At 42.9% G+C, this 20,407-nt stretch overlaps 1 protein-coding gene across 2 annotated transcripts in view; it reads right to left on the reverse strand.

Moving 5' to 3' along the window:
• usp31 (ubiquitin specific peptidase 31) overlaps nt 1–20,407 on the reverse strand; it is a 133,484-nt gene that overhangs the window by 77,200 nt on the left and 35,877 nt on the right. For both annotated transcript variants that reach the window (XM_060840732.1, XM_060840730.1), the window contains exons 2-3: nt 6,847–6,984; nt 3,915–4,003 (exon numbers count right to left, since the gene is read on the reverse strand). In XM_060840732.1, the coding sequence (XP_060696715.1) occupies nt 3,915–4,003; nt 6,847–6,984 (227 nt within the window). The remainder of the gene's footprint in view (nt 1–3,914; nt 4,004–6,846; nt 6,985–20,407) is intronic.

The following is a 20,407-nucleotide window of genomic DNA, read 5'->3' on the forward strand; positions in this document are numbered from 1 at the left end:
GATGGTCAGGAATATTGTTGGACCCATAAATACTGAAAATGGGATATTGTCGGCGACTATGGGGAACTGGGAGACATGTTGAATAACTGGTTTGTCTCAGCATTTTCAGTAGAAAAGGAGGATTGCTTGTTGAAAGTCGCAGGGAAATTAATAGTAGATCAAGAACAGGGGCTAAATAAAACTAATGCAAGTAAAATGTCAATAATGAGAAAATCAATGGAGTTAAAGAATGACATATCCCCAGGACCTGACGGCTTCCAACCACAAAAAGGAAGTTGGGGAGCACACTAGACATTTCAACTCTAAGTCTTCAGAGTTCCCTATTTACAGGAGTCGTCCCTCTGGATTGGAAAATTTCACCACGTTCCACTTTTTAAGAGGGACGAAAGAAAAGTAAACAGGCGAATTATAAACCAGTTAGTCTAATATCTGTGATGGGGAAGTTGTTAAAGTCTATAATCAAGGATAGGATAACTGAACACCTTCAAAATTTTCAGTTAATCAGGAAGATTACTTATGAATTCATGACAGGTAAGTAGCAAGTGACAGACAGAGCTAAGCAATCCTACAACCAACTGATCAGATCTAAGCTCTACAGTCCTGCCACTTCCAGTCGCGAATGGTGGTCGACAAAGCTCCACAAATACCCCCATCCTCAATGATGGAAGACCCAGCACATCAGTGTGAAAGATGAGGCTGAAGCTTTTGCAGCAATCTTCAGCCACAAGTGTGGAGTGGATGATCCATCTTGGCCGCCTCCAGTAGTCACCAGCATTACAAATATCAGCCTTTAGCTAAAATAAATGCAAATTACTGCAGATGCTGGAATCTGAAACCAAAAGAGAAAAAGCTGGAAAATCTCAGTAGGTCTGGCAGCATCTGTAAGGAGAGAAAAGAGCTGACGTTTTGAGTCTAACTGACCCTTTGTCAGCTTTTAGCTGATTTGATTCACTCCAAGTGATATCAAGAAACAGTTGGGGACAGTGGATACTGCAACATTCTGACAATAGGCTTATGTTCCTGAACTTGCTGCACCCCTACCCACATCGCATCAACGTCGACTTCACCAGTTTCCTTACCGCGCCCCCCCCACACCTCATCCCAGATCCAACCCTCTAACTCATCCACTTAAACCGTCCTAGCTCTCCATTTTCTTTCCCATCTATCCACTCCACCCTTTCCGCCAACCTATCACTATCACCCACCCAACTGCAACTACCTATCATCTTACCAGCTACCTTCTTCCCAGCTCTAGCCCTACCCTCATATTTATCTCTCAGCCCCTTCCTGCCCCCCCCCAACACTTCTGAAGGAGGGTTTATGCCCAAAACGTTGACTCTCTCGCTCCTCGGATGCTGCCTGGCCTGCTGTGCTTTTCCAGTACCACACTTTTCAACTCCTGTCCACCATCCAGTCAGGACTGCGATGGAATACTCCCCACTTGCCTGGATGACTGCAGCTCCAACAACCCTCAAGAAGCTTGACATCATCCAGGACAAAGCAGCCTGCTTGACTGGCACTACATCCCAAGCATCCACACCCTCCACTACTGACGCCTAGTAGCAGCAGCATACTATCGACAAGATGCACTGCAGAAAAATCACCAAAGATCCTCAGATAGTACCTTCCAAACTCACAACCACTTCCATCTAGATGGACAAGGGCAGCAGATTTATTGGAACACCACCATCCTCAAATTCCCTTCCAAGTCATTCACATCGTGACTTGGAAATATCCTTCATGTCGCTGGGTCAAAACCCTGGACTTCCTTCCCTAACAGCATTGTGGGTCAACCCACAGCAGTGGACTGCAGCAGTCCAAGAAGGCAGCTCACCACTACCTTCTCAAGGACAATGAGGGATGGGCAATAAATGCTGGTCAGCCAAAGATGCCCACAACCCATAAAAATTAACTTCTTTAAAAAATGCCTGACAAACTTCACTGAATTTTTAGAAGAGATGGCTATGATAGTGGATAGGGGAATGGGTAGTGGACAGGATATTGTTTATATGGACATTCAGAATCATTTGATAAAGTTCACACATAAGAGATTGTTAACTAAGACAGAAGGTCACAGAATCGAAGGCAAATTACTGAAATGGCTGAGCAATTGGTTGAGTGGCAGGCAACAGAAAGGAAGGATAATGGGTAGGTACTCAAATTGGCAGGATGTGACTAGTGGCATCCCACAAGGAACTGCATTAGGATCTCAATTATCACATTAATTAAGGTGAATACTTGAGGTCATAGCACAGATATACTTGAATAGTGGCATACAAAGTTATATATCCAAATTTGCTGACGACACTAAGTTAAACAGCATTGTAGACAGTGAAGATGATCGCGTAAAATTCAAAAGAATGTAGCTAGACAAAGTGAATTGGGGAAAATAGTGTCAGATGGAGCTCAATTTAAGCAAATGTGAGGATATATATTTTGGACCAAAAACAGATGAATTTGTATACTTTTCAGATAGCATAAAGTTAAATATAACTGATGCCCAAAGAAACTCGATTGTTCAGGTGCAGAGACCTTTACAAATGTCATAAACAGGTGCAGAAAATGTTCAAGAAAACTAACAGAATACTGGCTTTTATATCTAGAGCACCAGAGTACAACTATCTAGATGTTATGCTGCAGTTACACAAAATCCTAATTAGACCCCACCTGGAGTACTATGAACAGATTTGGACTCCATACCTTAGCATGGATATTTTGACCTTGGAGGGAGTACAATCTAGGTTTACAAGAATGATAACTTAGCCTCTAAAGTCAAGGTATGAGTAGAGGAGAGTTTATACTAATTAGACATGGCTTCTCTGAAATTTAGAAGGTTACACAGAACAAAGAATACCTACAGTGTGGAAACAGGCCATCTGTCCCAACAAGTCCACACCGACAATCCAAAGGGTATCCATCTCAGAGCCATCTCCTTAACCTATAACCTTACATTTCCCATGGTTAATGAAGCTAACTTACACATTCCTGAACACAATGGAGAATTTAACATGGCCAATTCACCTAACCTGCACATCTTTGGACTGCGGGAGGAAACTGGAGTACCCGAAGGAAACCTATGCAGACATAGGGAGAACATGCAAACTTCACATGCACAGTCACCCAGGGCTGGGATCGAATCTAGGACCTTGGTGCTATGAGGCAGCAATGCCAACCACTGAGCGGCCCTCAAAGGTTAAGGGGTGACCTGATCGAAGTCTTCATGATATTAATAGGAAAAGAGCACATAGATGAAGATACATTATTTTCACTGGTTGGGGATTCTAGAACTAGGGGACTTAATTTAGAATTAGGCCCAGACAATTCAGAAGGGATGTTACAAAATACTTCTACACTCAAAGGATGGTAGATGTTTGGAACTTTCTTCCGCAAATGGTAGTGGACACTGGATCAATTGGTAATTTTAAATCTAAGATAGATACATATTTGTTTAGCAAAAAACATCAAGGGATATGGGCCAAAGACAGGTATATGGAGCTAGGCCATTTTGAATGGTGGAGCAGGCTCAAGGGGCTACCACTAACTCAAAATTGTCATCTTGCATCTAGGACATCTGTGCACATTGAGTGGTATCAAACAAAGCCTTGTATCATTTGTTAGAAAGCTAGTACAAGATTTCCTTGGATAGTGCACAATACTCGACAGTTCACCTACAAAGCAAACAAACTGGAAATCAAATCACCTAGGGGACACTCCAATCTCCCAAAATAGCCAACTGAAGAGCACAACAGCTCACACATCAGGGAAAATCCAACAGCACAGGAAAGTTGTTCTTGCTCAGAGGTCACCGTTTTCCAACAGTCCAACACCTCTACTAAAACAACTTTAACTTATAAAAGGAAATGAATTCCTCCATGATTAACTCTTGTTTACTTTAAACTCAAAGAAGCTCTCACCTATATTGTGCTTGAAAAAGCTCCTGCACAAAACTGCTTCTCACTGGAAGAGATGGCCCTTCACATAGCTCATCTTCATCTTTTGGAGGCTAAATGAAAGAAAAGCAAATTTATCAAACAAAGCATCCATAGAAAAATAGTAGGAAAGAACTTGCGAGAGTTGGGTGGCCAATTTAAATGTAGTTTAATGCAGATTTAGCATCCCTCTGAATAATTTAGAGTTCACATTCATAATTTGCAACTAGATACTCTTTCATAGCTAATGTAACTAAATCAGCTGGAAGATTATTTGGTCATCAGAAAAGAAAAGGAATGCACAGAGTAAAAGTGCTCAAATCTATTTGTAGAAAATAACATAATAAATGCACGTTTTGTATAAATATTTACAAATAAAGTATGAGCATAGGTATAATGATGGTAATAGGACAATGATTTTGAAGGAACTGTAGAAAAGCAATTAATTCTGAACATTTAACATTGAGATTAGTCACCACTTCCTGATGGAAAGCACATTCTATACAAGGGGGTGGAGGGCGGCTGGTTGGGAGGGTGGCTGGGAAGGCTATTGGTAGATGGGTGGAGCAGATAGGTGGGAAGGAAAACGTACAGCTAGGACAATTCAAGAGGGTGGTGCCGAGTTGGAAGGATAGATCTGGAATGAGATGGGGTGGGGGGGGAGATTTGGAAACTACTGAAGTTGAGGTTGATGTTGATGTCGTGTGATTGAAGGATCCCAAGGCAGAAGCATTCATCCTCCAGTCATTGGCAGCAGTGGCGGCCCAGGACTTGCATGTGAGTGGGAGGGGGAGTGGAAGCGGTCGGCCACAGGACAGCAGTGTTATTTGGGTGTGTGTGCAAGTGTCCCAGAAGTCTGCGAGTCCCTGAGATGTTCCCTGAAGTCTGCGACTATGTTGGGAACAAGTAAATTCCCCAGCCCATCATAATCATCCCCTGGCTTTGCAACACAATGCCCCAACTTAAACAAGCCTAAGCTGCAACAACCAAGTGCCAATTCAAGTCTCTTCATGAGGCCTGAGGCATGTCACACAAAGGACAATGTGTTTTCAGCCTGATGTCTGACAAAATTTCACAGCTACAAAGCATTTCAAACTGACATTTCAATTTTTTTTAAATTGAAAGATCAAATGCAGAATTCAATCAAAACACTTAGTTCGATATTACGCAGTGCCCTATGTACTATAGACTTCGTATTTGTATCACCGATGTAACACAAGGAATGCCAGCATGCAGAGGCAAAGCTAGAGATCACAACTGACATGCAGGTCCATTAACTTGTTGCATTAGTGATGATCCTTAACCATGTCCATTATCTATCTAAAGTCACTGTTTTGTGGCAGCATTAATTGAGTTCTCCATAGAAACATAACTGTGTCAAGACTCTTGTTTAAGCCCTCTGTTCAACCTCAAAATATCATCAGAGGTCCAACGGCATGTTATCTGACCATACAGTCATAGAGATGTACAGCACAGAAACAGACTCTTCGGTCCAACCCGTCCATGCTGACCAGATATCCCAACCCAATCTAGTCCCATCTGCCAGCATCTGGGCCATTTCCTTCCAAACCCTTCCTATTGATAAACCTATACAAATGCCTTTTAAATATTGCAACTGTACTAGCCTCCACAACTTTCTCTGGTAGCTCATTCCAACCTCTGCATGAAAAAGTTGCCCCTTAGATCTCTTTAATATCTTTCCCCTCCCACCCTAAACCTATGCCCTCTAGCTCTGGACTCCCCGCCCAGGGAAAAGACCTTGTCTATTTATCCTACCCATGCCCCTCATGATTTTGTAAACCTCCACTTGGGAATGACTGCGGGTAATGAAAAACAGGCAAGTGGGGACAATCTCCCCTGCCCCTCCAAAGAATCAAAAACATTTCTTCTAAAAAGCTGAAACTGTGTTTTGTGGCAAGAGTTGGCAACAACAGAAAAATTTAAGGTGTTGAAAAGAACAACAAGATGAGACATGAGGCATTTTCTTTCCTATTATGCAGCAAATCACTGCAATCTGAAACTACCCCTATAGTTGTAAACAGATTAAATCATAACTTCCGAAAGCAAGTAATTTAAGTACTTGGAAAAAAAGAAGAATACACTGACCTTTGAAGAACAAGCAGGGGAGTAGTGGTGGCATAGTATAGTATTGACACTGAACTAGTAACCCACACCATCCCCTGCATAAAGAAGTTGCCCCTTGGATCCCTTTTAAATTTTTCTCCTCTCGCCTTAAACTAATGCCCTCTAGTTGCAGACTCCTTCACCCCGGGGAAAAGACCTTGTCAACTTACTGTATCCATGCCCCTCATGATTTTCTAAACTTCTATAAGGTCACCCCTCAGCCTCTGTCGCTCCAGGGAAAACACCCCCAGCCTATTCAGCCTCTCCCTACAGCTCAAACCCTTCAACATCCTTGTAAATATTTTCCGAATGCTTTCAAGTTTCACAACATTGTTCTTATAGCAGGGAGACGAGGACTGCATGCAGTATTCCAGTCATGGCCTCACCAATGTCTTGTACAGCCGTAACATGACCTCCCAGTCCATTATCTGTTATAAAAACATATCTGCTTCAATAATGCTCTTTAATCTACCATCCTTGTGTCGTCTGGGCAACGTGTAACTCTAGATGCACAGCATCATGCCTACCTCCGAACTGTCCTCCATAATGATCTAACAAGTCATTCCATTCCAGCACAGTTAGGGAAAGGTCAATAAACGCTAGTCTAGCCAGCAATACCCAGATCCTATGAATTAATAAAAAGTAATGGCTAGCCCTGCCAAAGAGCCGGCACAGTCAAGAAGAGCCAAATTACGAGCTTGTACAAATAACTCTCAAAATAAATAACAAACATGAAATTTGTCTTTTTCTTTCCTGTTCTATTTTTCTGTTGAATACAGACAAACAATCGTACCTTGACTGCAGGCCTCCCATTTGTTAAAACAATATTGTTCAGATCCTCATGAACCCTATCAAGAAGCCATAGCAGAAACTCTTGAGCATCATGCTGAGAGTTGCCACGATATTGGAAAGCATTCTTGGATACGACATTCTGAAAGAAAATTAAAAGGTATAAGTTTACTTCCCAACATCCAGTTTAAAATAAAACTTGTATTTATATTACAGGGAGCATCCCAAACATCTCATGGCCATCTACACTTGAAAAGTAAGTAACAAGGTCCTACAAAATACAATAATCACAGAACCTGTTTTGGTGATGGCAGACTTGATCATTTACCAGAGTATACGCAGAACTCTCTGCTCTTCAAAACAGACATACTTAAGGATCTCTTGTACCTACCTTAGCATGAGGCCTGGTTTAATGCCTCATTGAAAAGATATTTATGACAATAGAGTGGAGGAGAGGAGGAAGCAATGAGGATCCTTACAGAAAAATAAGTGGGAAAGGATTTGAACAAATAAGGCAGAAAGCTTAACAGAAACAAAATGTAAATAATGAGATCAACTAGAGAATGACAGCAGGGAGAGGGGGATTAAAAATCACCTCGTCTGCCTGATAAAGGATGGAACACTAGGTGTTATGACACAACAGACAGATGTTCAGTGCATGACACAGCAGAATATGTTTTGAATTCAAAAATACATGTGGACTCCCTCGTGAAGAAGCATGGCACTATGTGAATAGCAGGAATCTTTGTACTCTTCTGGTCAAAAATGTTCCCATAAGCAACCAAAAAAAAACCAGGTCATTTATCTCACCTACAATTGGCAGGATCTTGTCATGCCTCTGGGACTGAACTTTAGTACAACTAAAGATGGCTCATATCTCGGCCTTTGACAGTATCTCTCACATCCCAGGGAAAAAAAAATTAAAACCTCACTTAGCAACATCTAACATAGTTGGATCAAACTGTAACAGAGAAGGTGTAATCTGTCCATGCTGCAATGCATTCTGACTGCCCTAATTATTAGGTTATAGTTAACTGGGCATTAGAATTGTAACAGACAACATCCTGGTTTCAAAAGGTACATGCAAATTTAAGGAACAACTACACATGGCCCCTTGAGCCAGGGCTGCCATTCAATCATGACTAATCCTACTTTTCTATCCCTCTTGGTCTTGAATATAGTCAGTAGTTAATCATTTCGAGGATAGATAATTCCAAAGATTCACAACTGAAAGTGAAAAAAACTTCTCATTTTAGTTATCAAAGGTCATTCCCTATTCTCAAGATTCTTTTTCCGAGTTACCTGTTTGTATATCTCCACCAGGGCATTTCAATTGCAAAATTGCCTTGATATGTTGCAGTCTCCATGTCCATTGATTGGAGATTCCATAGAATACAGCATTAACACGGTATGCATAGTTTACAATCAGAGGATTTTGATGCCCAAGCAAAAGGCTGGGGATATTTCTACCCCATCTGCATTCTAAGACCTTTAAAGACTCTGAGTGCACTGGAGGTAGACAGCGAGGAAAACACTATACCCTTCTCAAATTCTTCCCTCAAGCAATACCACTGCTCATTCATTACTTCGCTTGCATAGTCAGAGAGATGTACAGCACAGAAAGAGACCCTTCGGTCCAACTCGTCCATGCCGATCAGATATCCCAATACCAGCCAGTCACACATCCCTCCAAGCCCTTCCTCTTCATATACCCATCCAAATGCCTTTTAAATGTTGCAATTGTACCAGCCTCCACCACTTCCTCTGGCAGCTCATTCCACACACAGCACCCTCTGCATGAAAAGGTTGCCCCGTAAGTCTCTTTTATATCTCTCGCCTCTCACCCTACACCTATGCCCTATATTCTGGACTGCCCCACCCCAGGGAAAAGACTTTGTCCATTTTTCCTATCCAAGCCCATCATGATTTTATAAACCTCTATAAGGTCACCCCTCAGCCTCTGATGCTCAAGGGAAAACAGCCCCAGCCTATTTAGCCTCTCCCTATAACTCAAATCCTCCAACCCTGGCAAATCTTTGGAAATCATTTCTGAACCCTTTCAAGTTTCACAACATCTTCCCGATAGGAAGGAGGCCAGAATTGCACACAATATTCCAAAACTGGCCTAACCAACGTCGCACACAGCCGCAACATGACCTCCCAACTCCTGCACTCAATACTCTGACCAATAAAGGAAAGCATACCAATCACTTTCTTCACTATCCTACCTACCTACCTGCGACTCCACATTCAAGGAGCTGTGAACCTGCACTCTAAGGTCTCTTTGTTCAGCAACACTCCCTAGGACCTGACCATTAAGTGTACAAGTCCTGCTAAGATTTGCTTTCCCAAAATGCAGCACCTCATATTTATCTAAATTAAACTCCATCTGCCACTTCTCAGCCCATTGGCCCATCTGATCAAGATCCTGTTGTAATCTGAGGTAACCTTCTTCACTGTCCACTACACCTCCAATTTTGGTGTCATCTGCAAACTTACTAACTATACCTCTTGTGCTCACATCTAAATTATTTATATAAATGATGAAAATAATGGACCCAGCACTGATCCTTATGGCACTCCACTGGTCACAGGCCTCCAGACTGAAAAAACCCTCCACCATTACCCTCCATCTTCTACCTTTGAGCCAGTTCTGTATCCAAATGGCTAGTTATCCACATATTCCATGAGATCTAACCTTGCTAACCAGTCTCCCATGGGGAACCTTGTCGAATCCCTTACTGAAGTCCATACAGATCACATCTACCGCTCTGTCCTCACCAATCCTCGTTGTCACTTCTGCAAAATACTCAAATCAAGTTTGTGAGATATGATTTCCCCACACACAAAGCCATGTTGACTATCCCCAATCAGTCCTTGCCTTTCCAATTACATGTACATCCTGTCCCTCAGGATTCCCTCCAACAACTTGCCCACTACCGGCATAAGGCTCACTGGTCTATAGTTCCCTGGCTTGTCCTTACCACCCTTCTTAAACAGTGGCTCCATGTTAGCCAACTTCCAGTCTTCCAGCACCTCACGTGCGACTATTGACGATATAAATATCTCAGCAAAGGGCCCAGCAATCACTTTCCTAGCCTTCGACAGAGTTCTAGGGTATACCTAATCGAGTCTGGGGGATGTATCCACCTTGATGCATTTCAACACATCCAGCACTTCCTTCTCTGTAATATGGACATTTTTCAAGCTGTCACCATCTATTCCACTAAAATTCTATATCTTCCTTGTCCTTTTCCACAGTAAACACGGATGCAAAATACTCATTTAGTATCTCCCCCATCTCCTGTGGCTCCACACAAAGGCCACCTTGCTGATCTTTGAGGGGATTCCTGAAGAAGGGCTCATGCCCGAAACATGGATTCTCCTGCTCCTTGGATGGTGCCTGACCTGCTGCGCTATTCCAGCAATACATTTTCAGCTCTGATCTTTGAGGGGTCCTATTCTCTCCCTAGTTACCCTTTTGTCCTTAACGTATTTGTAAAAACCCTTTGAATTCTCCTTAATTCTATTTGCCAAAGCTATCTCATATCCTCTTTTAGCCCTCCTGATTTCCCTCTTAAGTATACTCCTACTTTCTTTATACTCTTCTAAGGAGTCACTCGAACTATCTTGTCTATACCTGACATATGCTTCCTTCTTTTACGTAACCAAACCCTCAATTTCTCTAGTCATCCTTTCCTTTCCTTTCACCCTAACAGGAATATACTTTCTCTGGACTCTCATTTTCTCATTTCTGAAGGTTTCCCATTTTCCAGCTGTCCCTGTCCCTGCAAAATTCTGCCCACAATTACCTTTTGAAAGTTCTCAAAAATGTGTTGCTGGAAGCGCAGCAGGTCAGGCAGCGTCAAAGGAGAAGGAGGAGAATCGACGTTTCGGGCATAAGCCCTTCTTCAGGAATGAGGGGGATGTGCCAAGCAGGCTAAGATAAAAGGTAGGGAGGAGGGACTTGGGAGAGGGGCGTTGGGAATGCCATAGGTGGAAGGAGGTTAAGGTGAGGGTGATAGGCCGGAGTAGGGGTGGGGCCAGAGAGGTCGGGAAGAAGATTGCAGGTCAAGAAGGCGGTGCTGAGTCTGAGGGTTGGGACTGAGAAAAGGTGGGAGGAGGGGAAATGAGGAAGCTGGAGAAATCTGCATTCATCCCTTGTGGTTGGAGGGTTCCTAGGCGGAAGATGAGTCGCTCTTCCTCCAGGCATCGTGTTGCCATAGTCTGGCGATGGAGGAGGCCAAGGACCTGCATGTCCTTGGCGGAGTGGGAGGTGGGCTTAAAGTGTTTATCCACGGGGCGGTTGGGTTGGTTGGTGCGGGCGTCCCAGAGGTGTTCTCTGAAACGTTCCGCAAGTAGGCGGCCTGTCTCCCCAATGTATAGGAGGCCACATTGGGTGCAGCGGATGCAATAAATGATGTGTGTGGAGGTGCAGGTGAATTTCTGATGGATATTGAAGGATCCCTTGGGGCCTTGGAGGGAAGTGAGGGGAAGGTGTGGGCGCAAGTTTTGCTTTTTTTGCGGTTGCAGGGGAAGGTGCCGGGAGTGGAGGTTGGGTTGGTGGGGGGTGTGGATCTGACAAGGGAGTCGCAGAGGGAGTGGTCTTTCCGGAACGCTGACAGGGGTGGAGAGAGAAATATATCCTTGGTGGTGGGATCTGTTTGGAGGTGGCGGAAATGACGAAGGATGACCCGATGTATCTGGAGGTTGGTGGGGTGGTAGGTGAGGACCAGTGGGGTTCTGTCCTGGTGGCGATTGGAGGGGCGGGGTTCAAGGGCAGAGGAGCAGGAAGTGGAGGAGGTGCGGTGGAGAGCATCGTCACCACGTCTGGGGGGAAATTGCAGTCTTTGAAGAAGGAGGTCATCTGGGTTGTTCAGTATTGGAATTGGTCCTCCTGGGAGCAGATGCAGCAAAGGTAAAGGAATTGGGAATATGGGATGGCGTTTTTACAGGAGGCAGGGTGGGAAGAGGTGTAATCTAGGTAGCTGTGGGGTCTGTGAGAGTGTTGTCCTGAGTTGGGGCAGGGCTGACTGTAGGAAATGTCTGTGAGAGTGTTGTCCTGAGTTGGGGCAGGGCTGACTGTAGGGAATGTCTGTGAGAGTGTTGTCCTGAGTTGAGACAGGGCTGACTGTTTTGAAAGTCTTGGTCTAATACCATCAAAATTGGCCTTCTTCCAAATTAGAACTCAACTTTTAGATCTGGTCCATCCTTTTCCATCAGTATTTTAAAAACTAATAGAATTATGGTCGCTGGCCCCAAAGTGCTCCCCCACTGACACCTCAGTCACCTGCCCTGCCTTATTTCCCAAGAGTGCGGCACAGTGGTTAGCACTGTTGCCTCACAGCGCCAGAGACCCGGGTTCAATTCCCGCCTCAGGCAACTGACTGTGTGGAGTTTGCACATTCTCCCCGTGTCTGCGTGGGTTTCCTCCGGGTGCTCCAGTTTCCTCCCACAGTCTAAAGATGTGCTGGTGAATTGGCCATGCTAAATTACCCGTAGTGTTAGGTAAGGGGTAAATGTAGGGGTATGGGTGGGTTGCGCTTCAGCGGGTTGGTATGGACTTGTTGGACCGAAGGGCCTGTTTCCACACTGTAATGTAATCTAATCTAATCTATAAAAAAAGGTCAAGTTTTGCACCTTCTCTAGTAGCTACATCCACATATTGAATCAACACGCTTTCTTGTACACACTTAAATTCCTCTCCGTCTAAACCCTTAACACAATGGCAGTCCAAGTCTATGTGTGGAAAGTTAAAATCCCCGACCATGTCCACTCTATTATTCTTACAGATAACACATCTCCTTACAAGTTTGCTTCTCAATTTCTCTCTGACTATTAAGAGGTCTATAATACAATCCCAATAAAGTGATCATCCCTCTCTTATTTCTCCGTTCTACTCAAACAACCTCCCTGGATGTATTTCCAGGAATATCCTCCCTCACTACAGCAGTAATGCTATCTCTCATCAAAAATGCCACTCCCCTCCTCTCTTGCCTCCCTTTCTATCCTTCCTGTAGCATTTGTATCCTGGAACATTAAGCTGCCAGTCCTGTCCATTGCTGAGCCATATTTCTGTAATTGTTATGATATCCCAGTCCCAAGTTCCTAACTGTGCCCTGAGTTCATCTGTCTTTCCTGTTAGGCCCCTTGCATTGAAATAAATATAGTTTATCAGTCCTACCTTGTTCTCTGGTGTGTCCCTACTTGCCCTGACTGTTTGGCTCGCCTTTGTTCTCAACTGTACCAGTCTCAGATTGAAATCTTTCCTCACTACCTCTCTGGGACCCACCCCCCCCCCCCCCCCCCCCCCCAACCTTACTAGTTTAAATCCTCTAAAGCAGTTCTCGTAAATCTCTCCTCCAGTATATTAGTCCCCTTCCAATTTAGATGCAATCCGTCTTTCTTGTACATGTCACTTCTACCCCAAAACAGCTTCCAATGATCCAAAAATGTGAATCATTCTCCCAGACACCAGCTCCTCAGCCATGCATTCATCTACTCTATCCTCCTATTCCTGCCCTCACTAGCTCATTGCACCAGGAGTAATCCAGATATTACTACTCTTGAGCACCTCCTTTTTAAATTCCTGCTAAACACTCTAATCTTCCTTTGGAATCTCAACTTTTCCCTTCCTATGTCATTGGTTCCAATATGTACAATTACCTCCTGCTGGACCCTCTCCACCTAGAGAACATGCTGTACCTTCTCGGAGACATCCTTGATCCTGGCAACAGGGAAATAACACACCATTCTGATGGCCACAGAAACGTTTGTCTGTACCTCGGACTTGAGAGTCCCCCAAGACAATCGATCTCTTGGAGCCCAACACACCCCTCATTGCATTAGAACCAGTCTCAATGCCAGAAACTTGGCTGTTCATGCTACAATCCTCGGAGAATCCATCACCCTCTACATTTTCCAAAATAGCATACTTATTTGAAATGGGCATAGCCACAGAACACTCCTGCACAAACTGCCTACTTCTCTTACCTTTCTTGGAGTTAACCCATTTATGTGACTGTATCTGTGACTTTTCCACCTTCCTACAACTGCCATCTATCACATCACCTTGCTCTTATAAATTCCTCACTGTCTCTGTCGCTCCAACCAATCCATTCGATCTGATAGGATTCGCAACCAAAGGCATTTATTGCAGATATAATCCTCAGTAACCCGTAAACGCTCCCTGAACTCTTACATCTGACAAGAAGAGCATATCATTCTACTAAAGGCCATTTTTGCTTCTTTCAATCTACAGGTCAAGAAAATAGCACCATCTTATTCCTCTGGAAAACACTGCTCCAGATTAAATTAATACTTATGGCTTATCTTTTAAGTTTAATCAAGAGACATATCTCAAAAAAGCATATCATCAAGATAGGATCCACTCTACTCACTATTGCAGACTTACTATAAGGCCATGCTTAAAATATTCATTTATTCACTTACCTGTTTCTCTGCTGTGACCTCTCCCAAACAGGTTTCTCCAAGATTAGTTATGAATTTCACTGTTTGTTAGCCAAAATTAATAGAGTGCATTTTTCTCTCCTCCTCCAGTTTTGGAGACATGGGTGATTACAGCCAATTATTTCTGAGAAGACAGTAGCTTGTTCCTATATATGTACATAACAAGTAACTGTACAGCTGTTGACAACTGCCCTGATTATACGAATTGCACTGCATAATAAATGAGGTGCCTCTATACAACTGACATTCATTCCAATCAGCACAAGCTGCAGAACAAACTACTCAGAACATACTGACAGCCAAGACTCATCCTTCTACAAAACTAAATATTGCAACATTCCCACATCCCAGCATTTATATTGCAATTTGAATGACTGCTAATCCAAGATGGAGGACAGAAAAAATTTCAGGCTGTAACAGCTGCTCCTTTATTGGAGGTACTTTAGGTGTTGGAGGTGATTTCCTCGAATGCCAGGAGCAGCAATTACTGTTTTATATGCTGTTGTATTGTTTTGGAACTTTGGAGAAAGAAAATCAAAACAACAGCACTTTTCAAAGGGAGAGGATCAGTGCTATAACGACTGGGATTTGAGATTGATGCTGTTTCAGGAATGGAGAATTTATTTTGGCTCAGCTGATTACCCCGCCTTTCAGAATCTGTTTTGCAAATTTTCAGCTACCTGGTTTGCACTTGCAAATTTAATATTCAGAACACTTTAATAGTTTAGACTTGCCTAAAAGTTTGGAAAAACTCAGTAGACTTGCAAAGTTCTCACTTTAAACCACTAGTTCATGCTGCAAGCAACTGTCTTGTCTGCTGGCAACCCAGCAAGTGAGCAAATGCTTTCTTCACTAATTAATTCAGTGCTTCACTTAGTGGTAATCTGACCAATAACTGAAAAGTAGACTTGTAGGTGCTGAGTGCAAGTGGATTTTACTTAGTAAAAGCAAAATATACAGCTGCTGGAGATATAAAATAAAATTGCTGAAGAAACTCAACATTAACTTTATTCTGTCTTCACCTGCTAAGTACAATTTGATTCTTCTTCAGAATGGAAATAACAGAAATCAAAGGTTACCGGGGCAGGCAGGAATGCAGACATTGGATCCCATACAGGTCAGCTACAACCTTAATTGAATGCAAAGCAGACCTGAAGGGCTAAATGGGCTACTGTTTTTAATTCATATTTCATAATAGAAAATGTGATAAGTTTTACCCTTTCAAAGCAAAAGGGGGATGGTAAATGGAACAAATGCAACAGTCAGAGCCCGAAGGTAAAAATATTAGAGAAGAAAAGTGTTACAGAATAGGGTCAGAAGGAGCAGTAATGGTTGTAATGACGTGGCAAAACATTGCTTCAAGTCACATGCTGTGAACCAAAAACAAGGTACAGACATTGTGAGGAAAAAAATATCAAAATGAAGGAAAGAAATCATGGTGTCAGTCAGTGTTGAGTCCAGAAGGTTGTAAAATGTCGAATCATAAAATGAGGTGCAGGTCCTGCAGTTTTTGCTGGGCTTCACTACAGCAGATCTAGAATAGAGATGTGAGCATGAAAGCAAGATAATGTGTTAAAGTGGCAAGCAACCAGAAGAATGGGGCCATCCTTGTGGACTGAGTTAAGGTGTTCTGCAAAGCAGCCACATAATCTGCATTTGGTCTCCCCAGTATGGAAGAGGCCACATTATGAGCATGGGAGCGGTGAAGAGTGGACCAGAATGTCACTGAGGGAAGTCTCTTTGGAGTGTTGGTAGGGGTGGTGAGGATTTGGTTTGGTGGACATGTTGTTTGGTGGGGTTGGGGACAGTGACTTGTACAGTCTTAATGTGACTTTGGCCACTCCCTAGTTGAAACAGTCACTATATGTAATATTGAATTAACTTTGAGCCTATCAGCAATTGCTCTTAATAACAGATGTGTACCATGTGACTGTCACTGAAAGCCACAAAAACATTTGGTGCGTTAGTTTTCTGGATTGCTGTTTCAGTATCATCCATCCTCTGTTGTGATCTAAAAACTAGGGAGCATTTTTTAAAGTGAGAGGAGAAACATTTAAAAGGAACTTGAGGGGCACCTTTTTGACACAGATGGTGGTTCATATGTGGAATGAACTGCCGGAGGAAGTAGTAGATGCAGGTACAGTTACAATATTTCAAAGGACATTTGGGTAGGTGCATAAATAGGAAAGATTTACAGGGATATTGGCCATTTGCAGGCAAGTAGGACTGGTTTAGTTTGAGAAACTTGGTAGGCTTGAACAAGCTGAACTAAAGAGTCTGTTTCCATGCTGTATGACTCTCGGATCGACTGGCATTTTTGAGCCTTTGTTCTTTAAGGATTCTTGAATCCAAAATATCTTGTCTATGAAATTAGCGTTTGCTCTTTCTTAGTCGCATGGGCCTGTTTGTTGCTCTGTACAGCTCCTTTAAAATGAGTGCAAACACGCTAATCTTTAAAACAATATCACTAGTTATGCAGGGCCTGTTAGTTTTCTGCATGGTACAATATGATGGTGCCACAGATTAGAGACGAGCATTATGAATTCCATACAAGCTCATTTATCAACACTCCCTTATCCATTAGTTTTCTGCAGGAATCTTTTGCAAATTCCATCTCCCTGTACAGATAATTGAACCAAGCGACAGCATACCAATTTCACCTTAAATCATCGTTATACCTATCTTTCTTGTCAACATTCCCTTGTTTGGAGTTTGCATATTCTCCCCGTGTCTGCGTGGGTTTCCTCCGGGTGCTCCGGTTTCCTCCCACAATCCAAAAATGTGCAGGTCAGGTGAATTGGCCACGCTAAATTGCCCGTAGTGTTAGGTGTAGGGGTAAATGTAGGAGAATGGTTCGGTGTGGACTTGTTTCCACACTGTAGGGAATCTAATCTAATCGGAATTCCCTTGATCTGAGAAATATCCAGTTTTACAGGACATTTGATCATCTCTATCTGGACTTGTCCTGTAACTCTTAAATTTTATTACTAATCAAACTTTTATTCAGCAATGCTCCTTCTTTCAGAGTTGTTAACTCACAGTGCCATTAACTGAGATGCTATTATTAGAAATGTTTTAAGATTGTGAGAGGACAGCACAAATAGAAGTAGACTAATTCCAGTTGAGGGGTCAAGAATGTGGGTTTTGCCAAGATTCCATGCAATAGGTTTCTGCAAGGACAGGAGAGCATTCTGCACAAGCACAGGGTTACAGTTGTGGAATTTAGTTTCATAGTGGGTGGTTGAGGCAGAAATTATGTCAACATTCTAGATTATGTTGGATAATAAGGAGTATAATATTTTGTTTAAATTTTTTTTAAACGGTGGCACAGTGGTTAGCACTGCTGCCTAACAGTGCCAGAGACCCAGGTTCAATTCCTGCCTCAGGCAACTGTGTGGAGTTTGCACATTTTCCCCATGGCTGCGTGGGTTTCCTCCAGGTGCTCCGGTTTCCTACCACAGTCCAAAAATGTGCAGGTTAGGTGAATTGGCCATGCTAAATTGCCCGTAGTGTTAGGTGAAGGGGTAAATGTAGGGGAATGGGTCTGAGTGGGTTGCTCTTTGGAAGGGCGGTGTGGGCTTGTTGGGCCGAAGGGCCTGTTTCCACACTGTAATCTAATATGAACTAGATTTTAAAGTGGCAGCAATCAGCAATTTAAATGCTTCCAGAAATTTCCAGCAATTATTAGGTCAGACGTAAAATCACGACCTCCTGGAGCATTCCACTGCACTACATCTGATAAAATAGAATATCCTTTATTGTCACATATAGTTGAGGACTGGAATACAGTGAAAAGATTTACAATTTTGCCTCTTATGGCACCATCTTAGGTAGAATTACCAAGGTACAAATCTTAGATACAAAAAAGGAATTAAAAAGAGGTTGCATTTCTTTACAGTGTTTCAAGAATAAGTCAAATACAAGACAGTTAAATAATTGACATTACAGTCAGATAAAACAAAATTTTTCAAATAAACATTACAGCGCAGCAGCTGAGCACAGGGGTTTTCACTCATGGTCTGACCACCCACGCCAGGTCCCAGTCCATCCCCGCTTCAAGCCGGCTCTCAGCTGCTTCAGGGTACGTTTTCTCTGCTCCAGGGCTGCATTCCCCAAGCCAGCTGCTGCTCCGGGTCTGCTTTCCCTGCGCCAGCTGGTGCTCACCAGTTCCCCCATTCAAGGGGGGGGGGGGGGGGGGGGAAGAAAGAAAGAAAGCAAAAGAATAGGTGGAGCAGGAGCTCTGACTAGTGCATCTTACTCTGCCAACATCTTGGATCCAGGTGCATCATTCCACCCCAGCCAACACAAAGGACTAGTAGCCAAGATGTCTACCTCAGCCTGAAGAAAGGATGGTATTGAAACTGTAACTGCTTCACTTTATGCAGTGTCTCCCGAATTATCTGCTCCAAGTTAATAGCTTGTGACAAAGTGACATGAAAATCTACTTCATTAGTTGAAAATTTCAACCCCAAGCCTCAGTCAGATGACACGTTTATTTGAAGAGTTGATGAAAGGCTTTTGCCCGAAACATCGATTTTCCTGCTCCTCGGATGCTGCCTGACCTGTTGGGCTTTTCCAGCACCAACCTAATCTAGACTCTGATTTCCAGCATCTGCAGTCCTCACTTTTGCCCACATGACAAATGTACTTGATCAAATCACCTTTAATTGTACAGCTTCGGTTCATCAAACTGCTTGTAACACCAAAAATGTTAATAGATCCAGAGTTAGCTAAACACCTGCTTCTGTTCTCAATATCTCCCGAAATCTGTCGGATGGAAAGAAATCAGTGTTTCAGTAGCAGGAGTCAAGAGAGCACTAGCCGGGGGCAGCTGGAAGGTACGTTTGAAAATTAAAAACTTAGCGCATGAATCAACAGAACGAATGCTGAACAGGAGCAGAGGTGGATCTGGGGACTGCTCAATAAGTGAGCTAATATAGTCGGGCAGTGCTTAAACCCAAAACACTACATGTAGTGTCTCCCACCTGTCCTCCTCCTCGAACCAAAACAAAGATATGGAAGGTTGGTATGGTAAGGGCTCTCTTGATGGGAGAGCTTTTCGGTGATAGTAATCACAACGCTCTGACCTTTACTATAGTCATGGAAAGACGATATGGGAAAGTATTTAACTGGGGGAGAACAAATTACAATGAAATTAGGCAAGAACTGTGGAACATAAATTGGGAGCAGATATTCTCATGAAATGCATGACAGAAATATGAAGGTTGTTTTGAGAGCACTTACTACAAGTGCTGAATAGGTTTGTCCCACTGAGGTAAGAGAGGGAGTGTAGAGTGAAGGGACCTTGGATAGGGAAGAGATTGCTGCATCTTTGTCAATGATCTTTGCTTCCTCACTGTCTACAGGAGTAGTAAATGTGGTAAATGTCATTTTCTCAGGGGGTGGTAAAAGAATGGGAAATGACATCATCTAGGAAATGATGTCGCTACAGGAAATGACATCACAAACCCAAGAAACCCAAACATACAAATAGAAAGCAGGCTATACCACCAGTGCTTCATTTGGAGGCTCACTGAAGATGCTGCCTAGTATGGTAACGAAACATCTGAAAATGAATCTTCCAGCTCAGCAAGCAAACCTACGTCCAGAACTTACTTATCATTAACCTCAGACTCATTGGCCTGTAGTTCGCTGGCTTTTTCTTACAGCCTTTCTTAAATATGCACAATCTGTAGTCCTACCTGTCTCATATTAAACTAAACTGAAACACTAGAGGTTTCTCAACAACAATTATGATCCGTCTTGAGTTAATAGGTTGCATTGCATTTTCAGTTTTACATAATCTCAACAAATTTAAATAGTGCATGGCACTCAGCTAAAGCTGAATGTTATGCATTCTGCTTCAAGAAGCGACTCTGCACCATCAGCTGCAAGTTCTGGGTGATCAGAAACCGATCTATTTGTACAACAGATGAACAATATATGCTTAATTTGCATACTTTCACTTAAAATTGTCATCTGCAAACATGCACTTTCAATATTCTTAGGATGCAAGTCAAGTTAGCAAACAAACAGGGTCAAGTCTGGTAGCACCTGTAGAGACAAACTGTTAACATCGGGTCCAGTACGATTCT

This window comes from Hemiscyllium ocellatum, chromosome 20, assembly GCF_020745735.1.
Source record: "Hemiscyllium ocellatum isolate sHemOce1 chromosome 20, sHemOce1.pat.X.cur, whole genome shotgun sequence".
Taxonomy (NCBI): Eukaryota; Metazoa; Chordata; class Chondrichthyes; order Orectolobiformes; family Hemiscylliidae; genus Hemiscyllium; species Hemiscyllium ocellatum.